The 18884-nt window shown below is 47.7% G+C and overlaps 1 protein-coding gene across 8 annotated transcripts in view; it reads right to left on the reverse strand.

Moving 5' to 3' along the window:
* Spata13 (spermatogenesis associated 13) overlaps positions 1-18884 on the reverse strand; it is a 122833-nt gene that overhangs the window by 7368 nt on the left and 96581 nt on the right. For all 8 annotated transcript variants that reach the window (XM_076930906.1, XM_076930903.1, XM_076930905.1 and 5 more), the window contains 7 exons: positions 10824-10960; positions 8826-9005; positions 8309-8494; positions 5959-6138; positions 4246-4478; positions 2734-2863; positions 275-647 (listed from right to left, as the gene is read on the reverse strand). In XM_076930906.1, the coding sequence (XP_076787021.1) occupies positions 275-647; positions 2734-2863; positions 4246-4478; positions 5959-6138; positions 8309-8494; positions 8826-9005; positions 10824-10960 (1419 nt within the window). The remainder of the gene's footprint in view (positions 1-274; positions 648-2733; positions 2864-4245; positions 4479-5958; positions 6139-8308; positions 8495-8825; positions 9006-10823; positions 10961-18884) is intronic.

Here is an 18884-nt window from a genome sequence, read left to right on the forward strand (position 1 = left end):
ATATATGTGTGTGTGTACGTGCATGCACACGCGCCATGCGTGCACACACTACCACTATGTGGTCAGTCCCTGTAACCACACCAAACTGGGCCATCCTGGAAGAGTGTCTCATCTGTAAAGTGTGAATAAGAGAGGTAAGCACACCCTTGGGCTTTATGGGCTATCTTTGCTAATATTACACAGAGCACATGCCTGCAGCGCTGTCCACAGATCAGCTCTTAAGGGAGCATCTGGACAGAAATGGCCAGTGGAGGAGGAGGCTGAGGGGACTCACCCATCTGCTGGTCCTCCTGCACCCGCCGCCTCTCATCCGCATAGGCCTGCAGCCACCTGGCCTTGTCTTCTTGCTTTCTAGCACAGAACAGATGAACCTCATCGGTGGCTTTGCTGACCAGCTTGAAGGCATTCCGCATGCTGAGGTTCCAGTCTTTGTCCCGCCCGTCCTCCACATCCACAAGCTCCACCTCATCCATGTCCATGCGGCCCTTGTAGTACAGCATGTCCCTGCGCAGCAGGTCCTTCTTGCAGGACACCAGCTGGTGGTCGAAAAGGAAGAAGATTCGCTGCTGGCTCTTGCCCTGCCTGGTGATTTTGGTTAGCTCTCCAGAATGAATCAGCTCAGAGCTTCGGTCTAGAATGTCCAGGCCCTAAGAGAATGCAAGGACACCGTGAGTCTTCCAAACCAGATTTGTTTCCAACAACAGGGATACAGAAGGGGCCTCCCATACCGTCTTTCTAGAATACTCCACCCAGTTTCCTAAGACCAGGCGTTGCTGCCCTACACACAGCCAGGTTGGGCCTCAAAGGCTGTTCAGACTTTGCCTTCATGGGTTCCGTGTCATGAAATCTCTCTTTTCTACTCCTTATTTCCTAACTCTACGTATTTATTTTTGGTGCATGTATGTATGTGGTGCATTTGTTCCTGGCAGGGTGATGCATGTGGAGGTCAGAGAAGGCCATCTAGTGACCTGTTCAAAGTGTCTTCCTGATCTAAAAACTCACGTTAAAGTAATGGAATGCTGGAGGCTGGAGTTCAGTGGTTAAGAGCACTGGTTACTCTTCCAGAGGTCCTGAGTTCAATTCCCAGCAACTACATTGCAGCTCACAACTGTCTGCAACTCCAGAGAATCTGACATCCTCAAACACCAATAAAATATAAACAGAGAAACAAACAATGGAATGCAGACATTTTCTGGAGTGGGAGCTAATAAAGACTTGACTTCATGACAATAAAGAAGAATCAGAGGTTTTGCTGCGCAGAAACATGGCATTACTGACTAATATGGCTCCCAAGTCAAGTATTTACCTACTTTCTGGTATAGCTAGCTTAGGGTCCTGGAAACAAAAGGCCAGGCTACCAGTAAGAACTTAGTAAATTCTGAGGAGATGGTCCCCTAAATGTTAGAATCTAAGGTTGGAAAGCAAGCACCCCTTTATAACACCTAGGGTGGATGGACGTCAATCTGGTATGAAACTGGACTTCATTTATAAAATTTTCATTTTCCTTTAATCCTAATAACACACAGAATGTTTTGGAGGCAAAAGTGCTTGACTCCAAAATATTTCTTCTATTTCCTTTCCTAGAGCAATTCTGTGCCCCAGATTCTTCACTTAAAAAACAAGGGATCAGACAGCGATGTCGGAGGTATGCTCAAGGCTCCTGGGAAAAAGCATTTCTCTTTAGCCAACTCTGCTCTCAGTAACTTCAGCCCTATTCCTGCCTTCTCACCCAACATCTTCTCAGTCTGTGAAAGCCAGTTCTGACCAGTTGGTAAATGCAGCGACCCTTATCTGGTTCAGCAACAACTTGAAAGGCACTAGCTTGTTCTTAGCTGCCAGTGCGGTGCAGAGGTGACCGGTCTAGGCTCCTGGGCCTGGAGGAGGGACTTACACCTTTTAGGGCCTTCACTCTGTCCCATGAGTGATGTTTACTTCTAAAGAGCCTTGAGAGGATTCACTGAGTTCATAAATGTAATTAGCAATGAACATGGTAGGGCACTACCTACTCTGTGTGTGTGTGTGTGGGGGGGGGTGCGTGCGTGCACGCGTGCACATCTGCAGATGGATGTGCAAATAGGGTAAGTATACCCATTGGACCATTATTATCAGGTAGGATTATTTGTACTGTTACATAATGATCATGTAGCCTAAGAAGTAATATTTTCCTCCTCAACTTAGAGACAATAAAAGATAATTTGCTTGGATTATATAGGATTCAAAGATGTCACCATGACTCGAGCCCCCCATGCTACTACCACTGTGTTCTATGGCTGTGTGGGAGCTGGCTCTTCCTGTCAGAGGACCAGACACTAAGCAATATATTAGTGACCTTGTTTCTTTTAAAAATTACTTGTAACTATTTAGTGCGTATGCATAACTGTATGTGTATGGGCATTCATGAGTCGCGTTGCTCACGTGGAGGCTGGAGGAAAACTCGCAGGGTTGAGTTCTCTCCTTTTACCACGTTGGGCCTGGGGATTAACTCACATCTATCTCTAGGTTTGGCACCTGTACTCTCTGAGCTCCCTTGCCTACTCAGACTTAATCTTTTTTTTTTTATAGGCATTGTATATCATTGTCTTTTAGAGTCATCAAAATCCCTCCAAATGGACAAATTAATATTCCATCAAAGCCAGACCAAACAGTGCCAGCCACAGGAGGCTAAAGTATGCTGTCACTAGGTCCGAATGCGGGAGCATCGAGCCTCACTGGGCACGTGTGAGCACCACTCACCTCCCAGCCTACGATGGACACCTGCCAGCGGGCGATCTTGTCGATGCTCTCCAGCTTCCGCTTGCGTTCATTGATCAAGCAGGCCACGTTCTTCATGGCTTCATAGGCTGCCTTTATATTATTGTAATCACTGCGGAGTGAGAAGGTCATTTTAACTGAAAGGCATATGTGATTGAGGGCCGACAAAACAATGTGCTCAGTCCCTGATCTGTATGCTAATGGTCTAGACAAGGCACTGAGCAAGAGCCATTGTTCCCATGAATAGAGCACAGTTCTGCACGGGTTAAGTTAGCTGAGGGAAAATGATTCACAATTCTTTTGGAATAAGAATGTTGCCATTCATTTCCCAGAAATCACCATGAATGAAAGTAAATGCCACAGAAATCAAGTGTTAGTCACAGCAACTGTGAGTTATTCTCATCAGTACAGAGAACTGTCCTTGATCTCGGCATTGATTTCAACACAACCACTTCTGCTGCTGCTGCTTAAAAACCACTAGCCATTTCGAAAGTAATTATCTGCATCAGGTCTCATCTTTTACTTGTTTAGGGAAGGGCATGAAAGGCCATGAGCAATGCAGTCTGACGGTCTTCTAGCAGTGTCCTGGCCCATGTCTCTAAAACTGTCAAGTACGGAAAACCCAGGTATCAAAATCTCAATTTACATGGAGGCCATAACCCTGTGTGTCTTGTGTAAGTGGAAGTAATATGGGGATGTGTAAACCTGCAATTCAGTCAATAGGCCGGACCACTTGAGCTCACATGGTGACACAGCAGGGACCCTGGTAGACTAAGTTAGAATCCTCAACAGCCTTAAGAACAGAGACAGTGGACCAAACACAGGGGAGCACAAGTCCTGGAAAGTCTGCAGGATTGTCCACAAAGCACATCCTGTCTTCACAGGCCTATTTTCAGAGGCAGAGCAGGAGGCAAAACAAACAAGACCTGGAACTGCCCAAGAAGTGGGGCCCCCTCCCACCCCGCAAAGAAAAGGGACAATCTTTCTGCTAAAAGTCCCCAAAGAGGGGCAGAATCTAAGCGGTTTTGTTGTTGCCTTTTTCCAGAAGTTTTGTTTTATTTTTTTGTTTTACGGGGGATGGGGGGGAAAGAGAAGAGAAGGAAAGGAAAAGAAAGAAAAAAGGCCAACTGTGGTGGCTCACGCCTTTAATCCCAGCACTTGGGCAGCAGAGGCAGGCGGATCTCTGAGTTCAAAGCCAGCCTGGTCTACAGAATGAGTTCTAGGACAGATAGGGCTACACAGAGAAACCCTGTCTGGGAAAAAAACAAACAAAAAACCAAAACAAACAAACAAACAAACAAACCCAAAAGAATTATCTTGTTTTTCTACTTCTAGATGTCATGGAGTTTCTTCAGATACCGTTATAGTGATAAACACTGTAAACACTTGAAAACCTCAATGCTACCACATGACCACCACCTGTCCCTGCCATCCCAGAAGCACCAGGCTGGCTGGTGCTCAGCTCCACAGTCGCTGAGTGGGCCCCCGGCTTGCCTGTGCTCCTGTGTGGTGTACTTGAGCAGCTCAGCCAGCTGCAGTGGGTATTTGCAGATCTTCTGCACAGGCGTGAGGAGGAAGCCATCCAGGGCGATGTCGATCATCTGCTGGAGCAGGCGGCAGGCCTCGAAGAAGTGCCGGTACTTGCTGTGCTTCATGAGGTTGGACAGCTCCACACAGGCGCCGGGGTGGTTGTTGCAGTACTCAGAGTAGATGGCAAAGCCCTCTTGCTGGAAGGGAAGACAACCTCATCAGTCAATGGCTCTGAGCTGACTGTGAGGACACGCCTGGAGAAGAGGGGGACAGGTCAAGACCCCAAGATGCAATCCAGGCTTGACAGTGGCTTTCATGGCTGGTGAGTAGGAAGATAATTTGTGGTCTGGGGGTGGATAACTGGGCTCTCTTTAAGGGTGGGTAGAGGGTACCCTGCCACTGTGCTCACTCAGCTCCTGAGCCTACAGCTGCTACAGAGGAGGGGCAAAGCAGTGCTTTGAGGCTTGGACCAACATCCTCATCCCCTTCCTCCCACTGATAAACTCTGGCTTGGAGGTACCACATGCTGCTGACACACTGCCTAAGTAATCCTTAGGGCTAGTTCCATGCATTATACCTTCTCCAACTGACAGGCCCCTATCCACTTCCCTTCTCTCAGACGTCTCATTCTGAGGGGCAGCCACACTGCTGCCCTGCCCTTCTCTTGCTGTTTGCTCTCCTGGGATTGGAACTACACTCCTTCCTCTGCCCACCAATCCTTCCCTCAGGACTGGGTGAACATTGCTTTAAAAGTGGGTGCTGGTCTACATCCCTGGCCAGCACCTTTCCTCCAGCTTCAGCTGTTGGCACATGTGCTCACAACTGCCCTTCCTTCTCGTTTCCCCCATCCCACCATGCATGCCTGACTGGGCGTAAATGCAGGAGGCATCCCACCAAATCCCCTTTCCCTAGCATGTCATTCCCCAGACTCTCCCCAATAACTCTATGACACAGGTACTAGGAACCACTGCTCTTCCTTTTTTGTTACAATTAGTCTTGCCAGACTTCCCTCAAAAATATCCCTTTTAACAAGTCTCCTTTTCCTTGTCTCCTGGGCCATCGCCGGTCAGGCCTAACCATGGTGGCAATCAGCAGTTAAGATCTGTGCTTGAGGTCATTCACCTGTCTGCGCTTGCCCTGCTTTTGCTCATCTCCAAAGGCTCTCCCTAGCTGCTCACCCACAGGACCAGGCTACTCCAGTCACACACGTCTCGAAGATGCCTGGATACCCAGGATCCATTCCTGCCTGCACTTCTAAGGAACCACCAGGCTCAGCACTTTAAGGACCATCCATTCCTCCAGTTCCAGCCTCCTGCCTCTAGAAAACCATAAGGTCCAGCACCCAGGGAGTGAGGGGACACTGCTGCCACTGTTAGCACTACTAGAACTATTCTCTAAGCACAGTAATAAAATCTCCAAAATCTTCCACTGTCAGTTATGGTCAATCTAATAGCAAGTGCTAATAACTCATGTCACCAGCAGAGAAACTCTGAGGTTGTGTTGCTATCTGCCTATGAGCATGTGACCTTGGATCACTCACTCTCACGGGAAGAAAAATCCCATCTACCTAATGGCAGTACATGAGGCAAGGCAGAACCCTCTGGAATGTCTTTGGCAGAGGCATCGTTCTACACTATTGTCTGACAGGATGTGATTAATGGGGGAACAGTGACATACGTGCTGAAGAAAGCAGGATCCTATTTCACTCAAGTGAGGTTCCTCTTTGTTGTACTGTTTCTCAAGGTCTTTCAGAAACTTTCTTTGGAATTTGTAAATGTCTTCAATGTTTCCAAAAATAGTGGCTAGCTGCGCAACAGTGAACATTCCCGTGTGCTTACGACACTGTCGGATATAGCCCTGCAAAGAACAAAGCAAAGGGTTTTATTTGTTTAGAGACAGTTGATCAGTGCAGTTTGTTGTTTCTGTTTGTGTTTTGGCCCACTGCCGTAGTCTTGGACTGAATTTTAGTTTAATTCTAGGATAGAGCCTCACTATGTGGCTCAGGCTGGTCTCAAACTTGCAATCCTCCTGATGGAGAGGCCCGTGCACTGAGAGATGACAGGTGTGTGGCACCAATCCCAAAGTGGGGTGAGTTTTAATTAGGATTATTTTTATCTCTGTGAGGCTGATGAGACAGACTTCTACAACTATAATTCGCCATAAATACTTTTAAAAACAAAATGAAGGTGAAGAGTTTTACATAGGCAGCTTCCAAGTTTCCAGAAGAGTTTCAAACAGAAGAGTTTACAATGCATGTTGCCACCGTGTGTATTGTGTGGACATGTGTTTGTGTGGGGTGTGGTGCGTGTGTGTTCATAGTTGTATGAGAGTCAGAGGCCAACCTTGGGTTGAAACCTTTCACTTGAAAGAGTCATTACTGGCCTGGAACTCTCCAAGTAGATGAGGCTGGCTGGTCAAAAGAGCCCAGGGATCCACCTATCTCTACCTACCCACTGCCAGACTTACAGATGTGTGTCATGTCTGGCTTCATATTGCCATACTTCTAGAGTCTAACTTTCCCGGCTAAGGAAATGAAGGAAGCTAAGTGTGTGAAGGTTTGCTATCAAGTCTGATAACCTGAGTCAGTGTGGTTTTGGTTTGTTAAATCATGGCAACGACCCAAGAACGTCCACGCCACGAACTCCATCATCACCTGCTTTTATGATACAACAGGAATCTGTACATCTTCAATCTGAGGCCTGTGCCTACTAAGAGGTCTAATGAACGACTACTTCCCTATGCACATTATCAGAGCTGTGCTCCGGCTTGGGAAAGTTAGTGGCATAGGAAGGAAAGACCATATATGTACATACGATTACCTCTTAAATAGCATTGTATGCTTAAACAGAACTGACCATTTAATAAAAGATAAACCACTGCCTTCTTCTTCATATGTGGAGTGGAACATGTGAACATGCATATGTGGTAGAAGAATGTGAGGGTAGGCTTACACATTCAGACATGTGACCTTAATCTTCATCACCTCTACACATTTGTGTGTGTGTGTGTGTGTGTGTGTGTGACAGAAAGAGAGAGAGAGAGAGACACACAGAGAGAGACAGAGAGAGAGACAGAGAAACAGACAGACAGAGAGACAAAGAGACAGAGACAGAAAAAGACAGAGAGACAGAATGTCTGGGACTCACAGTTTTGGCTAGATTGGTTGACCAGAGAGGCTATGGGCTCTGTCCATCTCTGCCTCCTAGTGCTGCGGTTAGAGACACATGCTGCCATGCCCAGTTTTTATGTGGTTGCTAGGGAACCAAACTCACATCCTCGTGCATGTGCAGCAATCCCCTAAACCACTCTACTCTTGTATGAATTTTAAGAGAACATACACTTTGACAATGCAGATTCTAAGCTTAGGGGGCACACTGTCTTCCAACCTAAATTTCAAGGTCTCAGTTCCCTCATCTGCAACAGGCAACTAAGAGGATGTGTGCCTGGTGATGATGCTGAGAGAAACTGACCTGAGCCGGGTAATGAACGGGGCAGTCCACGGTCTGTGCTCCTCAATGATCAGCCGGAAACTGTGACTCTAAAGACCACACACACACTTGTGTAGCAGAGAGGCGAGCAGTAGCAGGCCATGTTCATCCATGCCAGAACAGGCTGTCCTGATGTAAGCCTGTCACTAGTACCGAGTGCTCACAGCTGAATGAGCAGTGCTGACATCAGCACCCAGCTCACATGATCCACAAAATAACAACCAGCTTGGGAGCAAGCAGCCTTCCAGCCTCCCATCTGTTAATGGTCAGTTCTCCAAAACCAGATGAGACTATTGAATAACAAGCTGGGTATGGTTGTCAGTGTCCGTAATCCCAGCAATTGCTACCTAGTTAGTTGCACACTGTCTTTCCCCAACTCTCCACTGTAAAGAGACTACCGTTTATCACCGAAAAGACCATGGCAGCATCACCAGGTAGGACCATATTTTCACCTGTGTGACAACAACCCAGCATCTTGCCTGAGCATCTGATGAGATGCACTGGGTCAGAGGAGGTGGCAACCTCTGACTGGGACTGACCTCGCAGATGTCCTTGAGGTGCTTGATATACACGCGCTCGGTGTTCATGATCTCCTGGATGACATTGGTCCGCATCTGCTGCTGGCTCTCTGGGTGCTTGTGGCGAGCTTTGCTGGTGTCCTCGTCCTGCTCCTCCCCATGGGAGCTGCTGCAGTTCTCCGGTAGCTCCTCCTGATTGACTCGAAGCTGCAGGCCACACACAGGAGGCAGGTGGCTTAGGGGAGAGGGAGCGGTAGCAGGACCAAGCCAGAGACTTCCCTGCTCTCACTCTCTGTGCCGAGTTATCAGTTCACAGTGCCGTCGATAAGTGCTCATGGGCAAAAGCAATGCCAAGTAGCTTATTGGCTTCCATTAAGATTATTAAGATTTCTACTCCCACCAGCCTTATTTCCTATGGGTTGTATTAAACACAACGACAGAAGAATGAGGCCTTGGTGAAGACTGAGGTCTGCTGAAACTCTACTTCAATCCCCTGCCTATGTACACCACCTTGGACAACTCAAAGAGCTACACTTACCCTAACAAAGCTTGCAGGGAACCAGGCCTCTTTGTCTTCATTCCGGCCCCACCACCAGTCCTTGTTAGAGGCTTCCAGGACCTGGATGACATCCCCAGCCTTGAAGCCCAGTTCCTGGTCGTCCATGGTCACATGGTCCCAAAGTGCTTCTGCACACACCACGCTGCCATCGCTGATGAGCTGGAATGGAGACAGGAGAACATGGTTAGCATCCAACAAAGTGGGCAGACGGAAAGGAGCCAGGTGCTCAGTATGCTTTTGAGTGACTGATGTGTTCTAGTCCACCTGCAAACAGTCGTCCTATCTAGGTAAACTGGTTGTATGAAATCAGTGAAGGAAAACAGTATTCGGTAGGTGTCTGTGCCCTGCTCTTAAAGGGCAACCCGGGTCAACTTTAAAAAGGTATGTATACCTACTAGATGTGGTAACACATATCTGTCATCCTGCCATGTGGGAGGAGTTTGAGACGGGGGCTGACAAGTTCAAGGCTAGTTTGGGCTGTGCAGAAACTCCTTGGCTCACAATGGAGTCACTTCATACTAAGTCATCTAAGTCAAAACCATCATAAACCCAGCATGCATTCCCTAAACCTAGCCACTGTGCCTGTGCTTACTCAGCCTTTCCTAGCAGAGCCCAGGACACCCCTACAGTCCTGTCTAACTGGAAGTGCATCACATGATGAGATTCCAAGTGTCACCTAAGTCTCTGAGCACTGTACCACAAGGGATGGAGAACAGAATGGTCATTCCACACAACTAATCCAAAAATGACAAACCTACACAGGCATCTAGCTTTCATGCCGTGGAAAAGTCAGAAATCTGGAGCAGGGAAGGAAGCTGGAGACTAGTTACCTAACAAACTCACTATTTGGGATGTTGCTTTACAAATGTCTTCTGTGCCACCACACTTGATGTCAGAGCCGCACAGTGGTTAAGTGGACACCTTGGTGAGGTCATGCCCCACAGGCTCCACACCAAAGTGTTGAGATGTGGAGATGCCTTCCAGAAAGTTCCAGACAAAAGGGGAGAATGCAGAGCTAGGTGTGGTGGCGCACGCCTTTTGTCCCAGAACTTGGGAGGCAGAGGCAGGTATGGATCTCTGAGGTTGAGGTCAGCCTGATCTACAGAGAGAGTTCCAGGACAGCTACACAGAAAAATCCTGTCAGGTGGGGGGGCATGGGGGGGGGACACCAAAAGGGAGTCCGAGTGCTAATAATTCGTTGTAGTGGAACCAAACCAAACAAACCAACCATGACTGAGAATAAGGAACACAGGGTTAACTCCAGCTCTGCCATTTGCTAACAAAGCATTTTGCTCCCCCTCCACCCCCTGCAGTGTTGGGGATAGAACCCAGAGCCTGGTGAACTCTGTGACTCAACTACCCAACCCTTCTTTAAGACAGAGTCACCCATAAGCTTCCCAGGGAGGACTTGAACTTACGAGCTTCCTGCCTTAGCTCTCAGAGTAGTTAGCATCCCATGCATAGACCAGGCCCAGTATAACTTTATTTAACAAACGCCTAAGCATGTTTGTTAAAATTCAGACCAGTATTTTCACGTACCTCAGAGATCAGCTGTGAGAATCACCTGCGATAACGAACACTTTTTGTTGTTGTTTTTGGTTTTCTTGGTTTTTGAGACAGACAGGTTTCTCTATGAAGTCCTGGCTATCCTGGAATTCATTCTGTAGACCAGGCTAGCCTCGAACTCAGACTTCTCCTTGCCTCTGCCTCTGAAGTGTCGGCACTACCACTGTTCAGCTAATGAACACATTTAAAAAGCTGAAGAGCTAGCTTAAGACCAGCCCCTGCTTATCTAAGTGCTTATGGGGACAACTGTCAGAAACCTGCAAAGCTCAGTTACAGACATGTCCCTGGACGATGACAGAAACTCAGTGTTGGAAACCAGCTAGCAGAGTCCCAGGCTTCAGGATACACTAGGTAAGAACTACGTAGATAGCACAGCCTTGGGGGCTGAGGCTCTGGTACATGTGGGCTTACCTCATTGATGGCCAGCTGTTCTCCGCCTGGCTGCAGGTATCGAGGGTTGGCCTGGCAGAGCTCCTCATAGCTGAAGTCTTCCTCACTACCATTATCATCCACTAAGGCCGAAGATTCCGCACCTCCATCTGAAGAGACTGCAGGGGAAAGGCCAGAGAGAGCATGTTTAAAAAGACATGGGCATGGCGGCTCACACCTGCAATCGTAGCACTCAAGAGGCAGAGGTAGTGGGGATCACAGCAAATCTGAGGCCAACATGGGTTACACAAAGTGTTCCAGACCAGCCAGGGTTACAGAACAGGACACAGCTAAGCTAACAACAACCAATTTATACGGCAAAACACTCCTCAAGGGAATTGTTATTTTATCTCATCCAGAGTAGGAAACTGTTAGGCAATCTCCACTGACACTCTTAAGTCTGAGGTGGCAGGCAGCTGGTGCCAACAGCAGCCGGGGTCCAGTGTCCCAGCACCTTTGAAGTAGAACATTTCAGGTATTGCCAGCAGTGTTATTTTGTAAGTCAAGGGAGAGGGAATTATTTATGAGTTAGCAGGAAATCCACACCAGAGTGGATATAAAGAATACAGATCATAGCCAAAGATGGGGGCTATTATTATGATTCCTGGACCTGGGCTGAGGCAGGAGGATTACCATGGCTTAGAGGCCAATCTAATTTACTAAATAAGACTTTGTTTAAAAGGAAAAGAAACAGAATGATGTTTTCAAGCAGTGTGTTGATATTCTTGAGGAAGTGAGGAGTCGGAGACTTCCATCACTTTTGAAACATTCTTCTGCAGCCTGTGAGGGAAGAACCGTAGAGCTGGGGTCAGGAGGTCTCCATGTGGTCGGATGGGCCACTCCTCCTCTCAGTCCACCCATCCACAAGAACCGGTGCTCAGCAGCACAACAGGAAACTGTGGGCATCTTTACCAAAACAGAAAGGAGTTTCAAAGATGAGGGCTTAACCAGGACTAGTGAGGTCATGGATCTTGGAGAACTTAAAACTTCCGCTTTACTAAACCAGCATAATCCCTAACTATGTCTTAAACACTGGCCCTATACCCACAGATAAGTGTAGTCCTCGCCCCTCATCAAGGAAACTTCTCTTCACAGAGACCCATTACAGAAACCACAACCAATAGAAACACAGAGTCTCAGAGTCCCAGTCTATAAAACACCCCCACACCTAAGGCTCAGAGAACATTCTGGAAGAGAGGTCAGAGGGATTGTAAGAGCCAGAGGATCTGGGAGTTTGCTGTAACACTGTGATTCCTAGCAATAACCACACATAAAGTTCGAAACACGAGCAGAAAAGGACAAAAGCAATGGACCCATGGGCTGTACACGGAAGAACTAAAGGCAACCGAGGGGCATTATCCAATACCAAATGGTCAGACCGCAAAACATACATACCAGTAACATTTACAGACTGAACAGGTCGTGTTTATGTATTTACGAATATATTTGTGTATACATATACATGTATGTATGTAACAATTAAGGAAAACGTCATACATATGAGAGAGTGGACAGGGTATATGGGAGAGCCTGGAAAGAGGAAAGGAAATTGAAACACTTAAAAAAAAAAAAATTAGTAAAAAAGGTGGGGGTAGCGGTTTATTTAGAATACCACAGTACACAGATGTTCTTTTAGGACAATGGGCTCCTCTCAGCATCGATGACTGATGGACACATACTGATTTGGCCTCCCTCTGCTACAGGAGCAGGGACATCTCCAGCACCATTTTCTCCTGCAGGGGGTCTGTTGAGTGCTGGGGAACACAGGGTAGGGTGGGGGAGCTCATCTGTCTCAAGGAGCCAAGACCAGCAGCTGGTGAGCTAGAGCTTTGAGGGGAGCAAAGGGGCTCAGGGTCTAACATGCAAGCCACACACCGACTTGCGAAAGGTAGTAGGGAGGCTTTAGGGAATAAATAATATCACTGAGAAATGCTCGGGTCAGGGAGGGGTGCCACCTCAGCCACGACACCAAGATAGCCCTGGACCACCAGCAAAGAGGAGCAAAATCTGAAGCATGCATCACCTGTGACACCATGTCCCCTGTGACACCATGTCCCCTGTGACACCATGTCCCCTGTAATACAAAGCTTCACTTCCAAAGGTTTCCATTACTTACAACCGTGGTTGAAAAAAAAATTAAATGGAAATTTCTAGGAATAAACAGTCCCCATGTCTGCCTGCTGGCTTATATTTACCATGTTACACACAGAGCCAGGGCTTTATGCCCACTAGGCACATAGCCTTGATCCCTTCAGTATATGTCTGTTATTACTGTTATATTTTATTATAATTATTGTTCATCTGGACCTTGTTTGTAGTCTACAGCTTCAACATCAGAAGTATGCACAAGTAGGAAAAGCATAGTATATGTCAGGTTTGATCTGGGGTTTCTCGTATCCATGAATGGATCTCCTGTGGCCAGGAGGCATCTGGGCATGGGGTGAAAGGTGAAGATGGGGAGACGGAGGCAGGAGACTCCCAGGGCCACAGAAAGCCACGACTGCTCTTTCTGTGTGTGGTTTTTATGAACGGTCTCACTACACAACCCAGGCTGATCTAGAATTCATATCCCCGTGCCATGGCCAAGGGCTGGGTCACAGGAATGTGATACCAATTAGCTTCTTTCTGAGTTTGAAGTCAGGATATAATGAGCTTGTAGTCCAGGGACCCCTTACACTGTAGGTTTCAGAAAATAACATTTACAGAATGTGAAAGGGCAGGACTGAATGACTCCGCTACAATAGGAAAGGAAGTGGTGGGCAGAGACGGGGCTGTCGCAGTGAACGGACAAGGTACTGCCCTGGAAAGGTGAGCAGAACGGGAGTCCCTGGGTGATGGACATCATCCTCAGGCTGGGAACAAGGGAAGATGAGCTCCACAAGGTTCTGGAGGGACTGGTAAAAGGGACAGCATAGAAGAGGCAGTGAGGTGGCAAGAAGGCCTCTCTGCTACAGCTACCCCACCCCCAACCCGGGCTGCCCCATCCCACGAGCCTAAGCTCCACTCCATTTCTTCCAGCAGCACGTGACCTGGCTGGGTACACTCATAAGCCCATGTTTTCTTGTCCCATTCCCTAAGGCTGGGGTTCCCTGCCACCTGCAAGCCTCACAGTGTTGTTGTAGTGACCCTGCTTTCAGAGCTTTCCCTTCAATCCCGAGGATGTAGCAGCGTCTAGGTTCTCGATACTAATGAGTCCATGAACGTTGGACAAGCTCATATGACACAGCTGAGCCGGAGCTCTGGCCCACAGTGGCTGCGGCTGCCTGCAGTGTTCAGTCCCTCCTCCCACCCCAAGCCTCAGGGGACCATGGGGACCATCCCTGATTGCAATCAGGCAAGCTCTGGCTATAGTGTAGTGAGCAGCCTTGGAAGTGCCTCAGGGAGTGAGCCAAGCTGTTCCTGATCTTGAACCCAAAGCCAAGATGCATAGGTCACTCTCAGGAGCTCCTACACTGTCCTGAATCCGGTATCTTTCTGACTCCTTAGGGAAAGGGCAGCCAGGTGGTGGCCAGGGGTAGCCAGCCATGTGTACATGTGTGATAGGAGTCCTCACCACCTACAAGCTTTCCCCTCTTTTCAGGGATGCAGGGCTAGAGGATGGAAGGTCTTGAGGAAGCTAGGCCTCAGCAGTCTGTTCCTTTAAATTGTAGCTTCCATTCCCGTCTGTGGTCACAGGTCTTGCAGGTGCAGAACTGAAGGCTACTTATTACGTAGATGGTCTAGTACATATTCCCGGGGTATGTGTATAGGATGTTGATGAAGGAAGTCTTCAGGAAATAAGAGTAGATTTTCTGCATGCATAAGTCAGCTGTCTCAGGCACCAGAAAAAGCACTAAAGATAAAAGCCTTTGTGAACTGGGGGAACTGGGGGGAGGGGGGGAGACGGGAGTAGGGATCTGTAGTGGAAACAGCAGCCTGAGTGAGGCCTAGAGGCCTGCCTGGGTTTGAAGCTAAAAGGTTCTAATGATTGTGGGTGAGTAGAGACTAGACAAACCCTGGGTCTGGCTGGGGCCCAGAGCTGCAGGAATCTTTGGCTGTCGGCCAGCAGCAACCTGGCACTGCCCAACACCACTGGCATTTCTCCTTATCACGTTTCAGCTATGGCTGAGCCAGATTTTAAAAAAAGAAGAAAAAAAGAAAAAGAAAAAGAAAAGGACTGGAGCCTCTTAGAGCAAAACCCTGAAAGTGACACTGTTCTCTCAAAGAACCACTAAACAATGCTGGCCCAGTGAGGACTCTGCCACCTGATCTGCCCGTTGCTGGGAAAAATCAGTATTTTCTTTTAAAGCCAGTAGCGATCATCTACAATCCATAATTTACAGGAGTGGAATATAAAGAATTCACTGGGAAAGTGCCAGACTTCACAGGTATTGCAAAGTGACAAGGGCAAGTGACAAATGACCTGAGCTGCTGTCTTAAATGCTCACAAGAATGAGGTGGGTCATGGGACAGACTCCATACTACAGCGAGCTCTTGCTGAGCACTGTAGAAGCAAGGTGGCTTCTATTAGCCCAGGTACCCTGACTCAGCTCCCCACCTACAAACTGGGGTAGGTGTGGCTAGGGCAGAAGACATGCAGCCTGTAGGGAAGAATGGCTAGCATAAAGATGAGAAGACAAAAGCTGGACGTGAGGACCACACAAACCTTCCTGCATCCATCACAACACAGGTACCAAGTTCAAGCTGCAAGACAGGTAAGAGTCTATGTCAATACTCCACGGGCTGCTGTGCTGGCTTCCCTTTCTGGCTAAAGAACCCTGGGCGAAGAAGACACCTGACGCCTTTCAAGTTCAGCCCTGGCAACTAGAATGGAACAGGTTTTCATGTTTCATATACTCATAGTCATTCTTCCTCTCTGGCGTTTCACAGCCTACCTGGACTCTACCTTCCTTTCCAAAGAGGACAAAAACCCAGCCAATTCCCACCTATCTCTCAACACTTTAGCCTGGGTCCCCTAACAGGCCCACTCAGCTACCCCTGTTGGCCTTCCTGCCTCACCCCACTCACTACCTAGGGTTTGTACCAAGGCAGCTATTACATCACTCCTAATGTAATTCAAATTGCACTACTACTTATCAGCCTCAAGGGAGAGTCAAAGCCCCAGGTCCGAGACACACCATGTCATCAGGGTTCTGATGGCATCCTGATGCTTCTACATGACACCCTTCCTCAGACAAGACTCGTGCTTCTCAACCATTCCATTTAAAAGCCACATCTTCAGGCAGAGGCAGGAGGATTGCCGTAAGTTCAGGGCCAATCACACAAGGGCTAAGCGAGGAGACCCTGTCCCAGTCAATCAATCAATCAATCTAACTAAATGCATTCTATAATGAAACTGAGAGCTGGCAAGATGGCTCAGCGGTAAAGACGCCCACAGTCAGGCCCAAGGACTTACATTCTATCCCCACCAGCTGTCCCCTGACCTCCAGATATACATGCATAAACAACAAGTAAAATGATTTTTAAGAAAACATATAAAAGTGCAGACTTTTTTTTTTTTGACTGGGCGCTATGTGTTGGGATCTCAATGGAGTGTTCCTCTCCTTCCTATCTCAGGGCAGCCCTGGCCATCAGATGCCAATGACAGGTAATAAAACAGAAAATCTGTGTGAGAAACAGTAGACGCGGGCTGATAACAAAGCTTCAATACTTCCAGGCTGTTTTGGTAGTAACAGTAACTGCTAGGCTCCTGTCCCTTTTAGGCCTTGCTCCTCCCAGTGAGGCCTAATGGCCTCCTAAGCTTGTCTCCATTCATTCTTTGCCTTCTGTGACCTTAAAGATATCTACAACTTTAAGTACCCCTAAACCTAAGGACTCCCAGTTCCCAGTCCCAGGGGTGAGAGATGGTGGATGCTTTGTTTCTGCATGCTCAGCACCCCATGTAAACACCTGCTGCAGAGAAGACACCAGTGCTTTCCAAAGAGGATGCAAACTGCCAGCAGGGAAGCAAGGATCCAAGAAGCTACATAACCGAGTAACAGCGTGCCTGGCCAGGCCAGAATGGACACCAGGTCTCCTTGGCTCGAATCCCAGCACCCGTCTCAGATTATGGCCAGCAAATTCCACAGCAGGTCTTCACATCCCTTGCATCTCACTCCCTAGCCATGCCCTATGCTGCTTCCACAGAAATTCAGAATCCGGGTCTCGTGGTTTTACAAAAAGCTCCACTGTGTCTTTCTTTCCCCCCTGCAGTATCCAAGGCCTTGGCTGACTTCATTCTGCTTCAGTGGTATGACTGGTGCCAGACACTTGCAGTAAACGATTTTCATCTGAGCTGAACACTGCTAATGGGGAAAGAACAACTGAAAGCCCTGGTGTGTGCCTGATGGATGCCAAAACCCACACTTGCCTGGGGGGGGGGCTCTTTTCTGAGGCCTGGGGAGTCTCTTCCCTGAGGCCTGGTCCTCTGCAGTCACTTCCTACAAGCTGCAAAAGGCTCCACATTCCTGTTATCCTTGGGAGTTAGTAAAGGCAACTTGTTAACCTACGTGATTTTGAGTAATAAAGAACTAATATGATTTCTCAAAATATACTCCCACAAAACCAAGAGAAATAAATACATATGTAAAAAGAGAACTGGTTGTCTTGGCTAGTTGTTTTGAGACAGTCTTACTATGCAGCCCAGGCTCCCTCCTTCTATCTCCTCCTTCCTCTCCAATGCTGGGATTATGTGCATATCTCCATAAATAACTAAACATGTAATTTTTTCTGTTTATTCTAATTTTCTAAAACCCCAGCTTAAGCCCTTTTTAAAGCACAGTTGAGTAGCGGTAGGTTGTGCTCCACAGCTGTGCTTGGACCTCCAGAACTCTTTCATCTTGCAAAACCGAAACCCTGTACAAACACTAACTTCCTTTCCTTCTTCTCTCCCCTGCCTACTCCTTGCCAACCACGGCTCTATTTCCTGTTTCTGTAAGCATTTCAGACGGTTTGTGTCCAGACCATGTAGTATCAGCCTTGCTGTGACAAGTGTTTCACTCAGCACAACACACTCTTGGTCCTTCCGTTCTGGGCCCTGCCAGAATTCCCTCTGTCCTGTGTGGGCCGCCCTCTCGGTTCCAAGTGTCTGCTTCCATGTGCTGAGCACAACAGGTGCTCTCACCTCTGGGCCGCCTGCACAAGGGTACTCACCAGGCCTTGGAAGCCCCGCTTTTAGTTCTTTGGATTCTGAACTTATCAGGATAGTGGTGATGTTGCTCCTTCTGCTGTAAGATTTGGGAGCTTCCATACTGTTTTCCAAGGTGGCCACATCATTTTATATCCCCACCACCAATTCACAGGGGCCCAGCTACCACCTATATGGTCTTTTGTTGAAAATTACAAGTATGGAAGAGATACCTTTTCTTCTTGTGACATTCTTTTTGTTAATTAAAAACACAGTTACATCACTTCCCACGCCCTATAATCCTTCCCAGGCTTCAACTCCCTCACAAATTCACAGCCTTATTCTTTAATTATTTTCTCTCTCTCTCTCTCTCTCTCTCTCTCTCTCTCTCTCTCTCACACACACACACACACACACACACACAAATAAATACATAAATACAACCTTCTGAGTCTGTTTAGTGTTGTTCCTGTGTACTGATCACAAGGCTGCCAGCTTGGTACTGTGTAACTGTTTCAGAGTTCATCCCTGGGGAAGACTAACTCTCCCTCTCAGCAAAATAATTCTGTACACATGGAGACAGGGCTGCTCAAAACCAAAGTCACTTTAAGATCCCAGACTCTTAGGTCTCACCCACCACAAGAACATACAAGTTATATTTCTAAATACTTGCTAACTAAAGCTTTGGCCAAATTCAGGAAGGACTCCTCTCCTTTGTTTGATTTTTTGAACAGCTGGGGATTGAACTCAGGGTTTTGAGTATGCTAAGAGAGTCCCTACCTTCTGTCAGATCTCTGTGCAGAGGTCAGCACATACCTCAGGCTAGAGACAATGCTGGAAGGATTTCAAGAGCCCACCACCTTCAGATATACAACACGGTGGATTCAGCACACTCTGGTTGGAGCAGCATGGTAAGCTACCACCCTTAGGCAGGCTGT

Source organism: Arvicanthis niloticus, chromosome 3 (genome assembly GCF_011762505.2).
Source record: "Arvicanthis niloticus isolate mArvNil1 chromosome 3, mArvNil1.pat.X, whole genome shotgun sequence".
NCBI classification, from domain to species: Eukaryota; Metazoa; Chordata; class Mammalia; order Rodentia; family Muridae; genus Arvicanthis; species Arvicanthis niloticus.